This window comes from Cannabis sativa, chromosome 8 (genome assembly GCF_029168945.1).
Source record: "Cannabis sativa cultivar Pink pepper isolate KNU-18-1 chromosome 8, ASM2916894v1, whole genome shotgun sequence".
Classification (NCBI taxonomy): domain Eukaryota; kingdom Viridiplantae; phylum Streptophyta; class Magnoliopsida; order Rosales; family Cannabaceae; genus Cannabis; species Cannabis sativa.
In genome coordinates, this window is record NC_083608.1 from 9,115,136 (window position 1) to 9,136,036 (window position 20,901).

General features: G+C 34.8%; 5 protein-coding genes and 1 long non-coding RNA gene across 7 annotated transcripts; 1 reads left to right on the forward strand and 5 right to left on the reverse strand.

The window, feature by feature from the left end:
- The first annotated feature begins 1,050 nt into the window (after nt 1–1,050).
- On the forward strand, nt 1,051–5,404 carry LOC115699098 (probable serine/threonine-protein kinase PBL3). 2 transcript variants are annotated; one of them, XM_030626335.2, is made up of 7 exons: nt 1,181–1,356; nt 1,466–1,639; nt 2,927–3,273; nt 3,359–3,494; nt 3,943–4,079; nt 4,181–4,304; nt 4,572–5,404. In XM_030626335.2, the coding sequence occupies exons 2-7, from the start codon at nt 1,576–1,578 to the stop codon at nt 5,024–5,026; spliced, it is 1,263 nt and encodes a 420-aa protein (XP_030482195.1). In that variant the 5' UTR covers nt 1,181–1,356; nt 1,466–1,575; the 3' UTR covers nt 5,027–5,404. The 2 variants fall into 2 exon arrangements, with proteins under 2 accessions (XP_030482194.1, XP_030482195.1); XM_030626334.2 differs by having other exon boundaries at nt 1,051–1,639.
- On the reverse strand, nt 4,110–6,400 carry LOC133030135 (probable serine/threonine-protein kinase PBL3). The gene has a single exon (XM_061102356.1). The coding sequence runs from the start codon at nt 6,118–6,120 to the stop codon at nt 5,530–5,532; it is 591 nt and encodes a 196-aa protein (XP_060958339.1). The 5' UTR covers nt 6,121–6,400; the 3' UTR covers nt 4,110–5,529.
- On the reverse strand, nt 6,187–7,658 carry LOC115699883 (probable serine/threonine-protein kinase PBL3). Its single transcript, XM_061103114.1, has 6 exons — nt 7,586–7,658; nt 7,381–7,479; nt 7,199–7,291; nt 6,752–7,104; nt 6,505–6,640; nt 6,187–6,377 (listed from the first exon to the last, which is right to left on the reverse strand). Exons 1-6 carry the CDS (start codon nt 7,656–7,658, stop codon nt 6,187–6,189), a joined length of 945 nt encoding a protein of 314 aa, XP_060959097.1.
- Nucleotides 7,659–11,606: 3,948 nt separating this feature from the next.
- Nucleotides 11,607–14,764, reverse strand: LOC115699884 (protein IQ-DOMAIN 29). Its single transcript, XM_061103115.1, has 5 exons — nt 14,630–14,764; nt 14,099–14,242; nt 13,390–13,470; nt 12,283–13,294; nt 11,607–12,193 (listed from the first exon to the last, which is right to left on the reverse strand). Exons 1-5 carry the CDS (start codon nt 14,762–14,764, stop codon nt 12,150–12,152), a joined length of 1,416 nt encoding a protein of 471 aa, XP_060959098.1. The 3' UTR covers nt 11,607–12,149.
- Nucleotides 14,105–16,873, reverse strand: LOC115701298 (protein IQ-DOMAIN 28-like). Its single transcript, XM_061102357.1, has 5 exons — nt 16,536–16,873; nt 16,116–16,204; nt 15,870–16,022; nt 15,092–15,422; nt 14,105–14,242 (listed from the first exon to the last, which is right to left on the reverse strand). The coding sequence occupies exons 3-4, from the start codon at nt 15,957–15,959 to the stop codon at nt 15,102–15,104; spliced, it is 411 nt and encodes a 136-aa protein (XP_060958340.1). The 5' UTR covers nt 15,960–16,022; nt 16,116–16,204; nt 16,536–16,873; the 3' UTR covers nt 14,105–14,242; nt 15,092–15,101.
- Nucleotides 16,874–18,206: 1,333 nt separating this feature from the next.
- Nucleotides 18,207–20,417, reverse strand: LOC133030136 (uncharacterized). Its single transcript, XR_009684002.1, has 2 exons — nt 19,787–20,417; nt 18,207–18,742 (listed from the first exon to the last, which is right to left on the reverse strand). It is a non-coding gene; the product is annotated as an uncharacterized LOC133030136 (long non-coding RNA).
- Between the last annotated feature and the right edge of the window lie 484 nt (nt 20,418–20,901).

A 20,901-nucleotide genomic window follows, 5' to 3' on the forward strand; every position in this document is an offset into this window, starting at 1 on the left:
AGCGTAATAGCTGCAGAAGGGGGGTTACGCCGTCAGACTTTAATATTTATGGCAGTACCAATACGCCTTCTCCCATGCGACATTAAATGCGAGATGACTGTTCAGATGGTGTCTGATATCGCCCAGAAGTGCTTTGCTATAGCTTCGCCCTCCGAGAGTGCGTGGTTCCCTCATGCCTTCTCCGGGAGGTATCTCTTTAGCCGATCCTCCAGGTTTAAAAAGACTTAGTCAAATTATACCAAAGCCATACTCCTCAGATCTACGTGTCGTGACCGCATTGGTCCACGTATTTTGGACAAAATCAGGGGCAAAAATAATTAATAAAATTTTGCATTTAATTTTTAATAAATAAAATTATCAATAATAATATAAAATAAAATAATATATTTATAATTTTACTTATGTATTAGAATTTTATTTTGGCTAATTAGCAATTTTTTTCTCCGAACTTTGACATATACCAAATTATGCCCCCTGAACTTTTTTGACCGTTAAAAATACTTCTTGAACTATTGAGATTGTTAAATTTAAGGACTTTTGTCTAATTTCATTCACTTTTACTGTTTCAGTGATTGTTTATGTACTAAACCATCCTGCCCAGACTTTGATATCTACCAAATCACTCCCCTCAAAGTTTGATATGTACTAAATCATGCCCCGTGCACTTTTATCTATGTTAGAATTTTTTTACTAAAATTAGATAAAAGTCCTTAAATCTATCAATCTTAATAGTTAAGGGGAAATTTTAACGGTCAAAAAAGTCCAGGAGATAATTTAGTACATGACAAAGTTCGAGGAGAAAAATTACAAATTAGCCTTATATTTTTAAATAATTATTTATTAAAATAATGAAAAAAAATTAAATTAGCTACTGCGATTCTATTAGTTAGTGAGTATTTCTATAAAAGAAAGGCTCATTGCTATAAAAACTAATTATTTAGCTATAAAAAAGTCAAACCAGATAATGATAGTCCTGTTCTTCTGTCTCGGGTTGATCTAGGAGGTGTGAATACTGAATATATTAGATATTTTTTGGTGGAAAATTAAGGTAAAAAAAATGAATATTTATCATGTGACATTGACAAGGGTATTTAGGACAATATGTACCTAAGCACAAAGGGTGGTGCATCCGTCACTGTGATGAGATATATATAGCCACGCGTTTTGTCGTATACGCCCAAAATAAGAGAGAGAGAGAGAGAGAGAGAGAGAGAGAGAGAGAGAGAGAGAGACTTAAGAAGACTTTTTCTCTTAACGTGTTTCCTTCTCTGTTTCCTCATCAGCTCAGCTTAGCTACTTCTCCTTCCAGCTTCTTTCATTCCACGGCGGCCAAATCCTTCAAATCAATTCTTTTCAGTTAGTTTGAGACTATCTTCAAAACCAAATTCAATACGCAAACTATAGACATAGTTTTGGGTTTTCTTAAGTATTTTTTATTTTATTTTATTTTATATTGTTGGGCTAGGTTTCAGTTTTCTTGCTCCAGTTCTGTAATTCTCTTGGAAATGACTTACTAATTACTGAGCAACAGAGGAGATTAAAAGATTTTGGAGCAAGATTTTCTTCTAGTTCCTGATGGGTAATTGTTTTGGTTCTTCCGCAAAAGTAGATACAGCTCAGAGCTCCCACGTTACTTCTGGTAACTGTTTGATTCTCTCTCTCTCTCTCTCTCTCTCTCTCTCTCTCTCTCTCTCTGTTTTTACTCTCTCCATAAATGCTTATAATTGATCATTTTTGTTCAAGGAGCTGGTTGTGGGTTTTCATGGGTTTATTAATTTGGTGCGACAACTATTTTTCTTTCGAAACTGGATTCAATTAGTGGGAACGGGGGTTTCTCCTGCTTTCTCGTTTTGAGATCGGTTTACTTTCTAGGGTTTTCCAATTTCGTTACTCAGGGTTATATTATGAACCTCGGTAGTATGTTATGGTAGGTTTACGCGTAGTTTCTCACCTCAATTTTCCTTGAATTAGCATTGAAGATCAGTAAGATTTTTTACTATTCTTATTATTTTTGCATTTATAGTTAGATTATGTATATTCCTATTTATTGAGATGAGAGTTTCAAAGGGTATTTTATTACATCCTGAAAAACTTGTCTTTTTTAGTACTTATTAAATGGTTGGGACCTTTTTTTTTTTTTCCTAAAAGGGTCTGTTATAATTGTTTCACTCAATTCCTCGTTATGTGAAAGGCGGAGCTTTAGAAATAAGCCTTGCTAATTGCTATTGCGGGAATAAACATGTCTCCCATCTTCCAAAACTACTTATTGCTTCAAGTTGAACATAGTCTCATTCTGTTTGAAGAGATTGTGATATTTGTAGCACTAGATTTTGAGTTCAGTATGGTGACTGTTCGGGTATAGTATTCAGCTTTTCTTTTAGATCCTCTTGAAACTTGGTCTTAATTTGATTTTTACAGTAGCAGACACAAGACAGGTTCTGTGCCCATGTGTTAAAGCGGATTGATTTATAATAAGGTCTAGGTTGTAGACTATCAGAGAACTAGGAGGTTTATAAAGTGATATTGTGTGGTCCTTGAGATAACTCATGATATGCATATTATATTATGGTACTAGGCAGATTGCTGGGTCAAAGATTGTTACCCTTTAAGCATTTTATCATCATCCAGGGCGGCATGGAACTTTCTTTGTTGTTAAAATACTCCTTATACATTGTATATAGCTCTGTTGAAAGTGACCACAAAATAAATAAGATAACAATGACGGAGCTTTTTTTACAAAACAAAATCTACTCCATAACTTCGAAATTAAATAATTAAGTCTTGTGGAAAATATGACAATTATAGTTACTTTGAATGGGGTGTGGTTTTTTTTATTTGTATTACTTGACTTTTAAGTGTTCTTTGAAGCAGTGCCATTTTTCCTGCAAATTTACTTCTTTCTGACCCAACATTTTCCTATTGTCAGGGTCAGGAGTTTCTAAGAATTCAAGCAGAACTAGTCGTTCTTCGGTTCCTTCCACGTTGACCATTCCTTCTTTTAGCGAAAAGAGCAACTCTTCAAGTCTTCCTACGCCACGAACTGAAGGTGAAATATTATCATCTTCAAATCTGAATCCTTTTTCATTCAATGAGCTGAAAAATGCAACAAGAAATTTCCGTCCCGACAGTCTTCTTGGAGAAGGAGGTTTTGGCTTTGTTTTCAAGGGATGGATTGACGAACACACATATACTGCTGTAAAACCTGGTTCAGGGATAGTGGTTGCTGTAAAGAAGCTAAAGCCTGAAGGTTTTCAGGGTCACAAAGAGTGGTTGGTAGGTATCTTCTCCTTAATTTTATTAAGTGAGTTTATTTGCGATATTATGCCTTAGTTATTCACTGAAAGCCCTTCAATTTCAGACTGAAGTTAATTATCTCGGTCAGTTGCATCATCCAAATCTGGTTAAGCTTATTGGATACTGCGTAGAGGGTGAGAATCGGCTTTTGGTCTATGAGTTTATGCCAAAAGGAAGCCTAGAGAATCATCTATTTAGAAGTAAGTGGTGCTCACTGCTCTGAAGTTGTCTTGCAGAACAAAATCTGTCCCTTACATTTAGCTTGTTTGTACTTCCTGAACGTTAGTTTTTCTGCTTTTTAATTTCTTAAAAGAGAAGATCTAGCAATTATATTTATCAGTTTCTTTTATTACTATAATTTTACTGAATTCACATGCCAGTTTGTAAGAGATTGAAAAATAGTGTTGGTAGCACTCGTCTTGCTAAAATAGTCTGCATGGGATGGAAAAACAGTGTTGAGCTGTATGTACAGCCAATCACATGCTTATGTCACTGGCTAAAATATGATTTTAATGGGTTTCTACACCTCTCCAATATCTAGAGCTATTGCCTTTTGAAACTTTGTCGTCTCTACTTGAACTTAGAAATGTCTTGGTGTGGCTTCATGAACTTTTCTTCTAATGCTGAGTCCTATTTAATGGTTCACAGGAGGGCCACAACCTCTTTCATGGGCAATAAGGATGAAAGTAGCTATTGGTGCTGCCAGAGGGCTTAGTTTTCTTCATGAAGCCAAATCACAAGTCATATATCGAGACTTTAAGGCTTCTAATATTTTATTAGATGCGGTATGTTAAAATAAAATGTAAAATTTGTCAGTTGATTATATAATGATTACGTTTTGCATTCTTGTCTAAGTTACATATACCGGTTACACATTGTGATGCAGGACTTCAATGCAAAGCTTTCCGATTTTGGTTTGGCTAAGGCAGGTCCGACTGGTGACAGGACTCATGTGTCTACTCAGGTTATGGGAACTCATGGCTATGCTGCTCCAGAATATGTTGCTACAGGTTTATGTGCTTTCAATTTGATTTATTGTGTAGTCTTACCTTGCTATCCACAATTATTAGTTCTTAGTATCTGTTATTGGGTGAGCTATTGTGGAAAAAAAAAACGACCCTTTTATGGCAAGTGCAATTCAGAGAATAACAGTGTTTAAAGAGAATAACAGTGTATTTTTACTCTGTTTATTGCTTTTTTTTTAACTTTGTTGTCAATTTATAAATTAAAAGTGATTTTAAGGTGGTCATCTTACCTGTGGATTTGCCAATGAACAGGTCGTCTCACAGCTAAGAGTGATGTTTATAGTTTTGGGGTTGTACTATTGGAACTACTATCTGGACGACGTGCTGTTGATAAAACAAAAGTAGGTATTGAGCAGAATCTGGTAGACTGGGCAAAGCCATATTTGGGTGACAGAAGAAAGTTGTTTCGGATCATGGACACCAAATTAGAGGGCCAATATCCTCAGAAAGGTGCATATACAGCTGCCACGCTTGCCATGCAGTGCCTGCTTAATGAAGCTAAACTTAGGCCTAAGATGGCAGATGTATTATCAACGCTTGAACAACTTGAAGGCCCAAGAAATTCAGCTTCTCTTCCCCAACCAGAGCAGCACCCAGTTTCCTTTTCTCCTCGGAAGTCTCCAATGCGACAACATCGTTCTCCTCTAAATCCACCACCCATTGCATCTCCATTGCGATCCATCCAACAATCTCCACGAGTGCATTAAAAAGGGCGCTCAGATTTGTAAATTTCTTCTGTTACCATTTCGTTCCCTTAGAATGGAGTACGAGGCATGTCATTCATGCGACACAATTTTGAAGTATGCTGGAACAGGTTACTGGGCAGCCTTTTTTTCATATGATATGGAGCTCCAAAGTCGTGGCAATCCACTTGTTTAATATATTGGTGTGAATAATTCAAGCTAAATTCGCAACTATATTTATACACTTTTTTTCTTTGATTGAGTTGTATACACATTTATCCTTCATGCAGTACTCATGACAAGTTGTGTCGCATTGTATAATAGTAATAGTATGAACGAACACATCACAACATATTGGACCGTAGTGAAATCTTTTCAAGTGGATGGTTGAAGTTTTAGAAAGCATGTGCTCATTGGCATTACACAAATTATCATTGTTACATGTTAGATATCAGGTTTATCGCCAAAGGCACGTGCAGGTCTTTCCAGGATAGTCATATCAACAAACTTGATTGTTCACATCCAAATTATCTGGAGGACCTTTTGGAAGAGGGAGGAGGCCAGGCAGAAAATCTCGCAACCATGGAGTTGTGGAGAGTACTGGCTCCAACTTTGCTGTGTTGCAACTGCTCTAAACCAGCTACCACTTCTCCCATGGTTGGTCTGCTTTCGGGGTTTTGGCTGAGGCATTGGTAGGCAAGCTCAGCGAATATTTGAGCTTCTTCCATGGGGATGTTTCCAAGCTGCTTGTCCATGACTGTATGCAGTTCCGGCTTGGTGTTCCGGCAGAGGAGGTACTTTGTTTTCTCAATTAGATCTTCTGGAATCCCCTTTGAACATCTCTTCTCAGCACATGAACCAGACAAAATCTCCAAAAGTACCACTCCGAAGCTATATACGTCAGCCTTTATGGTCAAGTGCCCTGTAACCGTTAAAAAATATATTTTTTTTTTATTTCTCCAAAAACTGGTGAGGGGGAAAGGTTGATTTTTGATACCTACCTCTATAGAAGTACTCTGGAGCAAAGTAGCCCCTGCTGCCAATAACCTTTGTGCTGAGGTGATCATTTTCATCTTCGGGTCCATATTTAGCAAGGCCGAAATCTGAAATCTTGGCATTGAAGTGCTACCAATGTTGGCAAAATATTCAGTGCAATCACATAATTTAAAACCATAAAACAATTTTTACTGACTGCTATGTTCTATTCCTATGAAAACCACCAGAAAGAGGGAACTTACAGAGTCTAGAAGAACATTGGAAGCTTTAATGTCCCTATGAATTATAGGCTTCCCATGAGTGTGAAGATAGGCTAAGCCACTGGCTGCACCTATTGCTATTTGGACTCTTCTGCGCCAGTGTAACTCTTCCCGATTTTCTGTCAATGTGAAAGAAAGGAGACCCAACTAGCTATGAGTAGAAACTAGAGAGAAAGGTGACTAGAATAGATACCATTTTTTTTTCCTTTCTAAAGTGGACCTTTAAATTGAAAATGGCGCACTAACCTCTGAGAAGAAAGGTGTCTAGACTGCCTTTAGTCATGTACTCGTATACCAAAATTCTATGGTTACCTTCATTGCAACACCCAAGTAGTTGTACTACATGTGGATGATTTAATATGCCCAAAATATCTACTTCTGTCTGCAGTCACCCAAATTTTAAATCATTTTTTTTCCTTCAAAATTTGACTTGTGAATATAACATTTTCAAATTAATCTTGTCACGATTAATAGTGAAGAAAAAAGAGGCCACCTTCCATGCTTCGGGGCCTTGTGAACTCCGGTGAATAAGCCTTTTTACAGCGACTGGTTTACCCTCATTTGGTTTAGCATGGTTCATGGTGCAGTAAGTGACGTACCCCTTATGAACATCACCAAACCCTCCTTCACCTATTAAATTCTTTTTACTGAAATTTTGTGTTGCTTTCCTTAGTATACTATAGGGAAAACAGGGGACCTTGTAGCTAATATTATCATGATGTGCTACATTAGACCCCACGTGTTCCTTTTTCAACTCAACATCATCACTATTCTTCTTTTTCACTTTTTCTATTGAACTTGGTCTCTTCCCAGTCCCAGGTCTTTTATATTGTTCAGTCCCCTTTGCTGCATTTTATTTAAGATCACAAAAAAATACGTTGGAACCAAAAAAAAAAAAAGATAAACAAATAATGTTTCATACTAGACAAAGCCCACTTACCAATGTTTGTGTTTGAAGAAACAAATGAACTATTCTTTGGTCGACTGTGTTTTTCATCTCTAGTGCTTTCATGTAATTTATTATGCTTTGCTGCTATTTTATCATCAAATTAAGAAGAATAATGTTATGTAGTTGTTATGTAATGGCCAAGAGCAGAATATGAAACAAGGTGTCATAAGTACCTTCTCTTAGACTAATTGGACAAGTCTTAACATTAGTTCCATTTAAGGATCTAATTTCCCGGTTTATGTTGGGTTGAAAAACTCTTGGTTTGCTGAGCCCTTATACAATAAAATTAATCACAGATTAAACTAGGAAATAAATATTTTGAAGTTAAAGAAGTTGTATAATTAAGCATGTAAGTAGTAGTAGTGTAGGCATGCAGACCTGAAGGAAGCTCAAAAATGAGGGTGTTTTGGTTTGGCTGTCGAAATTGGTTTCTAACACAGCAGTTTCCCATGACCCAAGAGTAGATCAAACTTGGACCTAACTAAACGTGAATGAAATTTGTAATACTAGAGTGAAGATTATAAAGAAGATCTAGTACTTGATGATGATCCTGTGTTAATGATATTATAGTTATAGTTGCTAAAAAGAGGAAGAAAGGGTTTAATTCTAAGAAAAAGTTACTATAAATCAAGGTGGCCAAGTAATTCCCCATAGACATTGTTTTAGCCGTTTGGTGAATAGAGCAAGGTCAATAACATAGTGGGACGTTTCGTGAAAATTTAATAAGAGAGCAACACATTCTGGCGATTATTACTAAGCATATATATTAAGATGCTTCTTTTTCTTCTTACCATGATGAAATCATGTTCCATAAGGTGATAACTATATAGTAGTATATACTTTTTTTTTTCTCTTACAAAAACTTCTATTTTAGGACAGTTGGAAGTTAGTTGATTTGCACAGTATGTATATATCATCCAAATCTGTTTAATATATTATTTACAGTTTAGGATGAGATGGACTTTATTATGTGCATTCAAATCCAAAAAATGTGTACTTCAAGTGAAGAAATAGAGTAGGAAATGAGACTGACTCAGCAAGCAACCGTCTGCAATGAAATTTTTATAACGCCTCCTTTTTGGGCACCCATAAAGCCGTAAGTAACAGGTTTGGAGTTGTTAAAAAGGATGGATAGGCACACACCTGATCATTGCCTGATCGTTACACTACTACAAAATCGGGCATTCCCGTCGCTCCTCAAAATGATTTTTTCCGAGGATCATCACTAATAAAATTAAATGAGTGTTTAAAACCGTCGAAAAAAATTGGGTATTCCCGACAATTTAGAACACTTGTGAGGCTATTTGCAACGATTTTTAAGAGTTTAAACACAGATTTTTTAAATGAAGAGTACCCGAAGGTTTAAAATTGTCGACTATAGTTTACCTGACGGTTTTAAACCATTGGATATTATAAATCTAATTTTGACCTACTCAGCTCGATCATTTTCGTCTCTCTCTCTCTCTCTCTCTCTCTCTCTCTCTCTCTCTCAAAAGTTTCGTCCCAGCCCATTGCAAGTCCCAAGTCTTTGACTAAAACCACCCATTAACCCTCTCTTTCTCTCTCTCTCGTTCTCGTTCTACTTGTTGGGATTTATGCCCTAAAAGTAAGTACTTAATAGATAATATACTAGAGAATAATTGAAACACAATTATAAGATAAATGATACATTAATTATAATAGTATAATTAATAAATATCTGAAAATTTCTTATTCATATAGAGAAGGCATAATCTTGTAAGGATGTACAAGAGAATTAAGATTATACGATATGAATAAAATAAGTCAATAGTGTATTAAAGTAATGTGAATCTTTAATATGGATCTGCTCAGTACGGTTTACTATACACTATACTTCTAGTGTGTGTGATTTTGATTCGGATCACATATGTGGATAGACATGTAGTAAAGGTGATGTTTATAATTCCATTATGCATGACTAGACCAATATGTAATAAATATCTTTCATTAACGTATCGTTTACCATGAAAGAGTTATTCATATCACAACGATGATCATTAGTAGATCATCCTAAATTCTGAGTATACATGAACTCCTATTTGTCTTCATTGATTTCTTTGATTCACTCGTTAAAGTTTCTCAGAGATGATGATTCTTTCAACTTCTGTTTTGGGAGCTGTTATTGAGCAAATTTTTCGCCTAGAAACTCGAGACCAAGCTCCCATAAGAATGACACGACACATCCCTTGAGGATTACTGAGCTGTCAAGAAGGGACTCCTTGAGAAGTTAACCTCGCCTGAACCAAACTTGCGAGATGATGTGACCGTGACAGAGTCTAGTCGCATTATTACGCCTCACATAATATAAAGTAAAACCAGGACCAAGAAGGAAGTATACAAGTCGCACATATACCGAGATATATGCGATGACTAAGTAGTCTTCTTCTGCGACTTAGTAAAGATCATTTCTTTACATAAGGAATTGGTCCAAATGACCAAGCATATTCGATGACTCGATAAGGACTCGCATGTCCTATGTTATTAATGCTGATAAGGTATCCACATACGCAACTCGATTAGGACGCAAATACCTTAATGCAAGGTCCCTTAGCCTCCTTTGTTGTAATAAAACGCACCCTAAGCATGCGAGCTTGTGAGAGAAAATGAATAGGAAACTCGCGCTATGAAAGTCGCATACATTGCTGTATTTAGTGAAACAGATTTAAACTGTTCTTCATTTATTCCTTTACGTTCATTTTAATTTAATGTTAGTATTTAATGTAAAACGGTTCTATAACTGATTAAGTTCTGTGTAACTAAAAGGACACTTGCTTTGTATATAAAGGAGTGATCCAACATGAATAAGACAAGACATAAAATCCTTGCAACAGTGGACTAAGCAGATCGTGATCTGACTGAACCACTATACTTCCTTGTGTTCATTGTTTTCATTATATTTCTATTTGTCTAGGCAGTTTCGTTTGAATACTTGTTGTTTTAGGTTGAGTACTCGCTATTTTTTAGTTAAGTATCAAATCATTATTTTACATTTGGTGTTGTCCAAATTCCTCCGAAAACATTTGGTGTCGTATGTGGGAAGTTCATCTATTGATTTTGGAGGAAAATAAACATGGCTGCAAACCAGACAAACGGAAACACTAGATCTTCTTATGTTGGAACAATGCCTGTCCCACTCCAAGGTGATGGAGCTAATCCGACTGACATAATCAATGGGGGTATGGGACGAACCAACGTCACCCCTCTCAATTTGCTCCCAAAAATTGTTGGGATTTGTGTCCTAAATAAAACTCTATTTCAATGTAAACTTTTCTATTCAATTATCAATAAAGAAACAGATTTATTTTCATTGTTTATTTAATGTGTTATTTCGTTCATGTGATCATTTATTTGTTTATTTGATTTATAAATTCATCCAAATTCTTATCACACTGATATTCTTGTTTATTATGTTGTCAACATAGTAGAAAATAATCAAGATTGTGTGATTAAATGTATTCCTATGATTTATCAGTACACGGGGTTTAACTGATAGGATAATCTACAATGTTGTTTACTTGCACCTTGGATAAGTGCTATGTCCTTTTCAGGCATTGGTTAAAGTAAGCTTGGGTTGGATGTATGGAGTATGCATCAGAAGGGACCGATATTGAACTTGGATCAGATATAATAAACTTACCGTCATATCTATTCAATTCAATATCACCTAGTTGATGGGAGGAACCATTACAAATGCCACTATTTTTTTGGGGTGCCTCAGCAAGTTATGGATGCATTGACTGACACTGGCATTGAATATTCTGTAAACCTAGCAAAGTTCCACCCTACTCGGACCACCGGAACTTCTCTTTTTGCTTTCTGCGCTCTATGATGAAGGAGCATTTGACAAAAAGCTAAATGTAATAAAGTAAATAACTAATGTCAATGGACATGAATAATCAATAACCTTCGGTATGTTCTAAATCTTGTCCTATTATTCCACCCACATATAACAAAACTCAAGCATCAAATAATAAGAATATCACAAGCTGCTTAAAGAATAAAGGCTTCCCAGTTCTCAAATTTTTGTAAACATAACAATGTGATGACAGATGAAAATTATACAGTTCAAGCCTATAAGATGCCAGTCCAAACACTAAGACTTGTGAGTGTTACCTACCTAAACAAACAAAGCCAGGAAAGTAAGAAAACAAGCTGAGCATGCTGAAAGAAGGTTACTGCAACTAAACCCATTTTCATGTAAACAAACGACAACATTTTGTAAAACCTGCTACGTTAGTTCAATTTTTCCCCAGCTCTAATGCTTTTCCATGTATGTGGTGGAAAAATCACCTTCTCCACTCGGCTTGAATCAGCTTATCTAAAAATTGACAATTTAATACAGTATGATGGACCATTAGATATGAGAATACGTACTCAATTAAAAAAAAATTACTCCACCTATAAAAGTAGGCTTCTTCTCACTATTTTTTCTTAAATAAATTAATAGATAGATGAACAAAGCAAACACCTTATAAAAATTCATGATGGATCGTCATTGTCAATCTTTATAACACGGTAGTTAATTAGAAAAGTAATAAGTGGAGAACAAGAAAATATGTATTTTCAAAGACACCTAAAACTTTTTCCTGAAAATTATCCTTGAAAGTCTCAGGGTCATAGAGCCTAACTGCCTAAGAACATCATAAACCTCACTTTTGCTTATGCTGAAAAATCTTCATGATACAATAGATTGAGCTCATAATACATACAATTCTCAACAAATAAGATGTCATACATAATTATTATCGGAGATAATCATTAGGCTGCGCCACACCCATTATACTAAGTTTAAAGATCATTAGATTTTACAGCCCAGTAGAAAAGGATAATTTACAAGTGATTGTAAACCACAAGCCCATGGACTCCTCATTTGATGGCACCATACTAAGTACTATGCAAGGTATGCATCTCTGATTAAAACTCAGGCACGGGAAGGAGTGATCAAGGTTAAAGGAATACATCCCCCTATGAGATCCAGTCATTATAACTTATTAACAAAGCTATACAACCAGACAAAATAAAAAAGCATATGGGTTCTCGAGTTTAAAACTTACCTCCACCATCTCTAGAAGATGACAAAGATCTGTCACCTCTGATCACTCCTTTGCCTGTTACTTGAACAAGCTTGGATGCTCGTGGTGAGAGTGAAGTCAACATGCTATTGGTGGATGAAGACAAAGAATGCCGTCTCAATAAAGCATTTTTCTCAACAACATCCCGTGAAAGCCGTGGTGAACCTTGTCCTCTCAGTCTAGCTTTTGCAGATTCAGTTGGAGCCATATAGCTAGGCAGTTTCGGTGTGTCATGTACAACATTCTCTTGAGGGTCAAACTTTGGAGGCAAAGAAGCTCTTCTTTGACTGGTTTTCTGGCTATCATTGCGTATGCAATCATCCTTGCAGCTTAACTCCTGATTTAGTTCTTTAATATCTTTATTTTTCCCCATAATCTCTATTGGCTGCAAACTAATGGAAGATTGGCAATTATCACCAGGATTATCAAATTTATGCAGTTCCAAGTCCTCGAGTTCAGATTGGTTTGGTGCTACCACCTCAATATCTTTCAACTTCTCAGTAGAATCACAAACTTTAGCTTCAGGCTCTGAAATATCAGGAGCAGCAGAGCCTAATGGCTTCCTCATTTTGCGTTTCGGTTGTGCATTCTGAACCTCAAATTGATCTGAACGCTCCTTCGAGGGATCAGTAGCTTTTCTTAAACTAGTCTTAACTTTACGAGTCTCATTTTGTGAATGTTCTTGAACAGAATTTACAGGGAGACTTAAAACTTTCCTTGGGTTACGATTGCGCTTTTCAGAATCTGATCCAATTTCAACTTTTGCACTAGATAGTCTACTCGATCTTTTTTTTGACTTGTCTTGTTCAGTTTCTATTGATCGAGAGCTCTCATGCTTCCTGCGTGATTTTAATTCAGAGTTTTCCTTTTGTTCAGAAAAGGGTTTCCAGAAACGGGAGATGGTCCAACGTTCAAGCCACAAGGTTGCAGAGTTAGGCTCTCTAGAATCATACTGGAGATGCAGTGGAACCGCAGTAGGCAATGAATCAAGAAGCTGAAATAAAAAGGAGAGTAAAAAACACCATAACTCACATTATATACATAAGAACTAAAGCGATAATAAAGCCACTGGATGTAAAAAAACCTCACATTGGAAACAAATGCATTTTTCGACAGCCTCGTGACCTCAGTAGATGTACCAACTCCTTTGAAATTTGAATATATAGCACCCTGATAAGCCATTTGAAAATATTGTAAGATACTAAGATGCACAACAAGGAGGCACTTCATGTTAATCATCATTAATCCGACACCTTGAATTATATCTTGTAGGAGACAAACACTTATATTAAATATTACTCATCTAAAATTTCAGCATCTCATACCCGATAATGCTCATTTTAAGTTAATTATCACTCAATGTTTATAAGCATTTGGAGAGAGTTGGTACGGCAAAAATAAGACACTAAGGGCTTGTTTGGAACGCCGTATTAGGTCATATTGTATTGTATTATATTGAATTATATTTTATGTAATATTTTTATGTAAAACTATATATGGTATTAACTTTTATGGACACCTAAATATATATATATTTTAGTATAAATTAAAGTTTAACATAGTATTATATAAAAATATGATATATAATCCAATTCAATATAATACAATACAATACAATACGACCTAATACGACGTTCCAAATGAGCCCTAAGCAATTCAAATATTCACATTTGTTCTGGTGACAAAGTAAGAGAAAATAGTAAGATTCAGCTCAAAGTGTGAAGCCCCTCAAAATATCCAACTGGCGATTCCCTATTTGCACAAGATGCATTCTCAAGCCAATATCAAAAATTCTAACCTTGTGGTGTCGAACTAGAGTCTGGAACTTAACAATTCCCTTCACACAGGATAAAGTAGATACAGCTTGTCTTCTAACCAAGTGGCCACGAACATGTGCTTGCAGCACTATAAGGCCCTTAAGAGATCGAAATTCCCGACGAGCCTTCAAATCATCAAGGTGGCATAAGTAAAGTAGAATACAAAGGACTAAAAATTCAACCGGTCAAAAAATACAATGCATGTGAAAGTAAATAATCTAAGAAACCCTCTCTTTATGAAGGTTCCAAATTAGACTTTTCTTTTAGCACATGCATAAGTTACATAAGGTGAAAAAGCCAAGTTTCACAATCAACCAATCCAATTAGTACTTCTAATCGAAAAGCTGAATTGATCTATTCACAACCCATCATTAGAGCATAAAGTAGTATTCAATGAAAGAAAAACAAACAAAAACAAGGCAAAGTAGCAGCAATAACAATATTAGTCACTTGCTGCTTCAGATCAAAAGAAGTGTTCAATCTCCACTTTTGCAGAAAAAGTGGAGATTCACTTTCCAACAAAAAACACCAAACCAGCAACAGATTTCAGCTATAAGTTTCTTAGTGAAAATGCAGTCCATGAATAGGTGGCAGTGAGATTCACTTTCCAACTCACACACAGGGCAAAGGTCAGAGGTAATAGGCATTCTGTCTGTTATACTACTGGTATTCTCAGTAGTGAGATTAAAAAAGTGGTCAAGTATAGGGTGCCTGGTTCTAATTGTAATAGCTCAAAAAAAAAAGGTGATAGTTATGTAATTAACATTGTTGAGGGCTGGTGAGGTTTTGTGAGATGTTGCTTTTGCTTCAGTCTCTTGTTTTGTTCTGTTCTATTTTTGGATAAAAATTATTCCTTTTGTTCAAAAAAATAAAATAAGGAAAGGTACATTTTGAGGGGAAAACAATTACTTCATTAAAGTTAATGAAGAGAGAAAATTCTGTAAATTACACTAAGCATAGTAACAGAAAATTACCGCATGACCTCTAAAAGCAACCTGTGCCTTTGTCGCAGCTTGCTTTACCTCTAAAAGCAACCTGTGCCTTTGTCGCAGCTTGCTTTAGCCTGATTTTCTCAGCATCTTCAGGGGACTCAGAGCAATTTGCAGCTTCTGTAGAGCCATCTTCTTTTGCACTCATTGTGATGGCTTCATCATTTTGTAATTTGGCAGAAGCTTCAATTTCTGAGCCCAGTTCATTACTAGCAATGGGTCCAACCAGTACAGATGATATAATTGGAGCATCCACATTTACATCCGGGACAGGCAACTTAGAAGAAACCAACTGTTCCCCTTTATTTGAAGATTTCTTTGCACAAGAATTATAGAAACCAATCAGAAAGTCAAGAGTTTTTCCTTAATAGTTAAACCCTATAAATCAACTCAAGCAAAGGCATGTGTAAGTAGTTTTTTTATATTGAGGGGAAGGAAAATTTGAACTTGGGACCTCCCTAAGCTATGCCTATAACCCCCAAAGCCGCATGTATGTTTACAATGTAAGTTCATATAAATGTAGATAAACATGAGAATTAAAGCTCTAAAAATCAACCCAGCTCCCTTTTTAGCTCTATTTCTTTACGATCAAACCTATATGCAGTTACATATGTCATTTAATGAACCCAGAGTATCAGCTATAGAAATACGGCATGTTCAGCTTTTGTCCTTGACAGTCTTATTCTTCTATAATGTAGCATATTTAGAGTACCAAATAACAACGTAACGGTTTAAAGAATATAAATTTCAAGTTTTAACTTACCAGTACCTCTCTCCCTTTTGAAAGGTTAGACTTTGATGATTTCTTTCCAAGAAGCAAGTTCTTAAGCCATTTTGTTGGAGTTTTCCCCATAGCATGAACCTAAAACTGAGTCCCCAAATGGCCAATACCCAAAACTAAAATCAGATAAACAACCTGCTTCCAACACAAAGTGACCACATTCGAAATTACAATAGATAAACAAAAGCTATATATAGACATAAAGAAGAAAATGAATGAACAATATACCTGTTTATGTGAATAAATGCAAAAGCAAAGTGTCCTTTTTCATATATACGGAAATGCAGCCTCTAGAATGGATTCAAAACCCATAACATCTGAAACCCAAAACCCATAACAGATTTCATCAAAATAACAAACGGTTATGAGAAAAAATGAAGATTGAAGCAAAAGATCTGCTTCGATTAGAACCCAATGTGGACTAAGTTACAAATAAATAAGTAATGAAATGAAGTTCAAAACTCAAAGATAGTGGAAAATGAAACGAAGTAGATCCAAACAGGGACAAGCAAGAAATAGAAGAGTCAAATTTGACGAACTTGCAGAATGGGGAGTCAATAATCAAAGCCGGCCTCTAGTGGAAGTGTGGTAAAGAGACAAAAACATATTATACAGAAAAAAAAATAAAATAAATAAAAACATAGATACCATCAACGAGGAGGCGGAGAAGACTGTGACCTGTGTGAAGTAACTCCTTTTGTTTTTCTCTCTCTCTTTTTTTTTTCTTTATTATGGATTAAGCTGCGGTCTTCTACTGAAAACTGACTATCGTTAAAGCACCTGAATAAATTTTAGTCTAGAAAAGGAATCTTTGTATTTATTGATGTGACCTCCAACTTTTATTATTTTATATTTTATGTATGGCAAATTATGTAAAACTTCACTAATATTTTGAGGTATTCAACACCTCAAATGATGTGAGCCTTTAGATTTATCAAAGGAAAAAAAAAAGTAATTTTTTGAAATTCAATGATAAATCTATACCTATGAAAAGTAAGGGAATAGCTTATTGACTCCATAGAGTTAGTTAGTAGTTAGATTAGTTGGGCACGTGTTAGTTAGAGTTAGCTACACTTTCTGTTATACTGTTGTAACAACTCTTTCCTTACTTTCTTCTCTTGTATGTAAGAGCTCTGCTCTATAAATATTGTACTGAGATATTCATTCATTTCTTAATGAGAATAATACACTTTCATATAAGAATTCTCTCAACTAATATGGTATCAGATTGATATTACGCTTCCGTCATCTTCTTCTCCTTTCTCGATCACTTCAAGATCGAAATTTCTTTCTCTGCAACAATGACGAAACACCACACCAGGAGCTCTTCTAACACTACTACAAAAAGAGCTTTTTGCTTCGGTTTTTAAGTGACATATAAAATATTTGCTTCAGTTGATATAACCGACACTATAACCGTAGACGCAAATACTAATTTTTTTGCATTGATTTTTTGCTTCGGTTATAAACTGAAGCAAAAAGAAAAGGTTTAACCAGTGCACTGACGCTAATTATTTTTTGCTTCGGTTATTAACTGAAGCAAAAACATTTAAAAAAAAAAAAAAAATCTGAAACCAAATAATTCCAACCAAAAATAAATACAATATCACATCAATCCTTTAATAAAAAAATAATACAATATAAGACAAACAATATAAATATTTGTTTATACACCAAAAAATAAAAATTTACATTTGAAATTTTAAATCCAAAACTCAAATAATAAAAATATATCTCAAATTATACAAAAATATATATTTATATATATACATATATACAAGAAAAGTATGAGTGATATCTCCCAAAACATGAAAAAATAAATAAAGAAAAAAGACAAAAAACAAGCTTAATTTAAAAATAACTCTGATGAAAACAAAATTAATTTTAAAATAAACCTAAAAAAAAAAAAAAAAGGTAATATAACACCATGCATGGTGAATGATCTATAACGCATAGATACAAAGAGGAAAAGTTGTTCAAGGTAGAGCTACCCATCAGTGAACATGTTGATCTTGTGTACTTAAATCACATCTAAGTCAAATTTACACAATCTAATAAACTAATTTCAGTTCTGGTTTATACACAATAAAAACAGGATACTCTGAGGCAAGAATTCTTGTTCATTATATGATTTTTCTATCATATAGTTGGCTAAATGGAATTAGCCTATCTTATTTTAATACCGCAACAATAATTCTAAAAACATAACCATGATTTCAGAAATACAAATATACATCTATGTTTTCACTGATTTATGGATACAAGGAGATGAATTCATGCAATGTTGTCTTATTTCTAGTATTCTTTGACATGCAAATGTGTAATCATTGAGAAAGTATGAATAGTTTACTGAAAATTTACAATGTGGAAGCCTATTTTGGTGGCTAAAATTTACATTTCTATGAAGATTAATAATTCAGATGCTAAGAGGAACAAAACAAAACCTTAGAAGCCATTGCCAACTAGAGATGAAGACAATACCTAATAACAATTATAAGGGTGCCACATTCTTGTACCACTGCACGGACCAAGCTTGTCTGAAGTAAAAAATAATTATTTATAGCCATAACAATCACAAAAAATGAACCCGAATAGCACAACCCGAATGTACAACACTAGTTGGTACTGCTCAAGTAACTAAAAGAACCTCAACTAAACAACTTATTTAATTATTATTCAAGATGTAAGATTAAATGTCATAATTAATCAGATCCACACATACACATATAGTAATATATTTAGCCTTATAACTTGTTTTCTTAAACCATGAAAGTTCTTTCTTTAGTGCAACATCCCTTTACCTGAATGCAGTTCCATTTTCCTGTTTGGGACAACTTGAAGGACACCTGGTTGCTCTGCCAAAAGGAAAATATAACCAAATTATAATTACCTACCAATTTTCACTATCTTCATTATTATTACTCATAAATAAAATTCTTCTCCTGCTATTTTTAATATGAACACAACTAAATTTATCAAAAAGTAAAAAGAAAAAGACTGAATCATCTTGATAAATTATTAATTGAATACTATTATAAGGTTCTACATCCCACCAATAACATTACTGAGATAAATTCAAAGCTGGTAAAAACTGAAGTAAATACCTTACGCTAACAAAAAATCCTATAGTTATATATATAGTTTTTTTAAATTTCAATACGACATTATGTTGTAGTCTTACATCCTAGATACCATAATTTCTGTAACTTAATCTCAATTATAATCGGCCATTAAATTATTACGTATAAGAGACATGATTTGCTATTAAAGGGTCATAGTTCAAAATATCACAACTCATCCCTTATTCAGAGCAAATTGTTACTATGTGCTTTCAGTATCTATAGCATTTCACTTTTAAACAATTATACAAGTAGTACATTTATGTTTTACATGAAAAATATATGAGAAATATAAAGTAACTTAATTTATCACCACTTAGTTTTAGAGTGAAACCCCAATCCTAATATTTCTTTAAATTGGAGCAGAGTCATGTCTATTGTTCTGTTTTTCAAGAACAAAACTTGATTTCTTGTCCATAGTTCTACCACCCTCAATGGATGGAGCCATGTACAACACTTGGATCGGCAGTAATAATATTGTATTTTCTTGAATCATGCAATCAATTTCTCTTTAAAATCTTTGTGTTATTTGTTTTTCTTAGGGAGGTGAAATATTGATTATCATGCTGCAAAAGAAAACACGTATTCAAAACACACCAAAATGAAACCACGATGGTAATTACAAACCTCAACCAAAAAATACCAATTATCAACAGAACCCCTCACATGTACTTCTAAAGATTGTCTTGCCTGCCATCTATTAATGGAAAGGGATGAACACACGTAGTCAATATTATACTGAGCAGGAAAGCATGAGTTAAAAGAGTATAAATAGCATACCAAGAAATAATAAACACCAATAGCTGCATATTGGTAAATATAATTTCCAAGGAATGAAGAAAAGAAGGCATAATATGCCACATATAGCAAGAAGAAAACTGTTATAGCCACAACCTGAACACAACAAAAAGAAGAGTGAAAATTAACATGTCATTGTCAACCATTAAAACCAGAGAACCCTACAGAAATTCTCAATCCCTGAGCTTGTTGATTCAAATGCCACTATGCCCACATCTTTTTTCCCCCTTTTACACGTTATGCTTATTATTAAAAAAACACATTTGTTACTCTCTTCGTATTCAAAATGCCAACAAAAAAAATTACAATGTATGAGTTTATCTCAAAAATATAAAGAAAACTTCTTTTTCCCTTCAGATTTCCATATAAATTAACCAAACTGGAGTGCATTTTCGCTAAATGAAATCACAAATTCAAAAAAGCAAGTATATAGATCAGAACCCAACTAGACGCAACCTAAAGGGATTGCCTCAAAAAAATAAACCCTACAGGAACTTCTTCTACCAAACTAAGGTAGCACAGGAAGATTAAGAAAGAACAGTTCAAAAACCCAACCGCCTATATACAACAGCCCAAAAACAAGAAGAACCTTGATGCTCTATTCAAACGAGAGAGAAAGATAGTTTCACAAGAGAGAAAGATAATTTTTAAAATTTTCACCTTTTTCCTCGGTTCTTCTTTTAGCGTCGGGGAACGAGTTGATGCTAATTCTTTTTTTTTTTTTTAACTTCAGTTATACTCTAAAGCATAAAACCTCCCTCTATTTTTTGCCTCGGTCAACCATTATAGTGTGACGCGTTGACCGACGCAAATAGGGTCTTTTGTATTAGTGTAATGAGGATAATGGCGATACTACTTCCGATCCCATTCCAAATCCTGAAATCACCTCTGCTCCGATTCAACAAGCTTCAATGGAAAACAGGGATCGACCTGCTCATGAGGACTTATCCAGTCCATATTTTCTGAGCACTGGAGATCATCCTGGGCTTGTGCTTGTATCTGCTCCTCTCACAGGACCTAATTTCCAGTCCTGGCGTCGAGCTATTTCTATGGCTTTTGCTGCCAAAAACAAGACTGCCTTTCTTGATGGCAGTCTT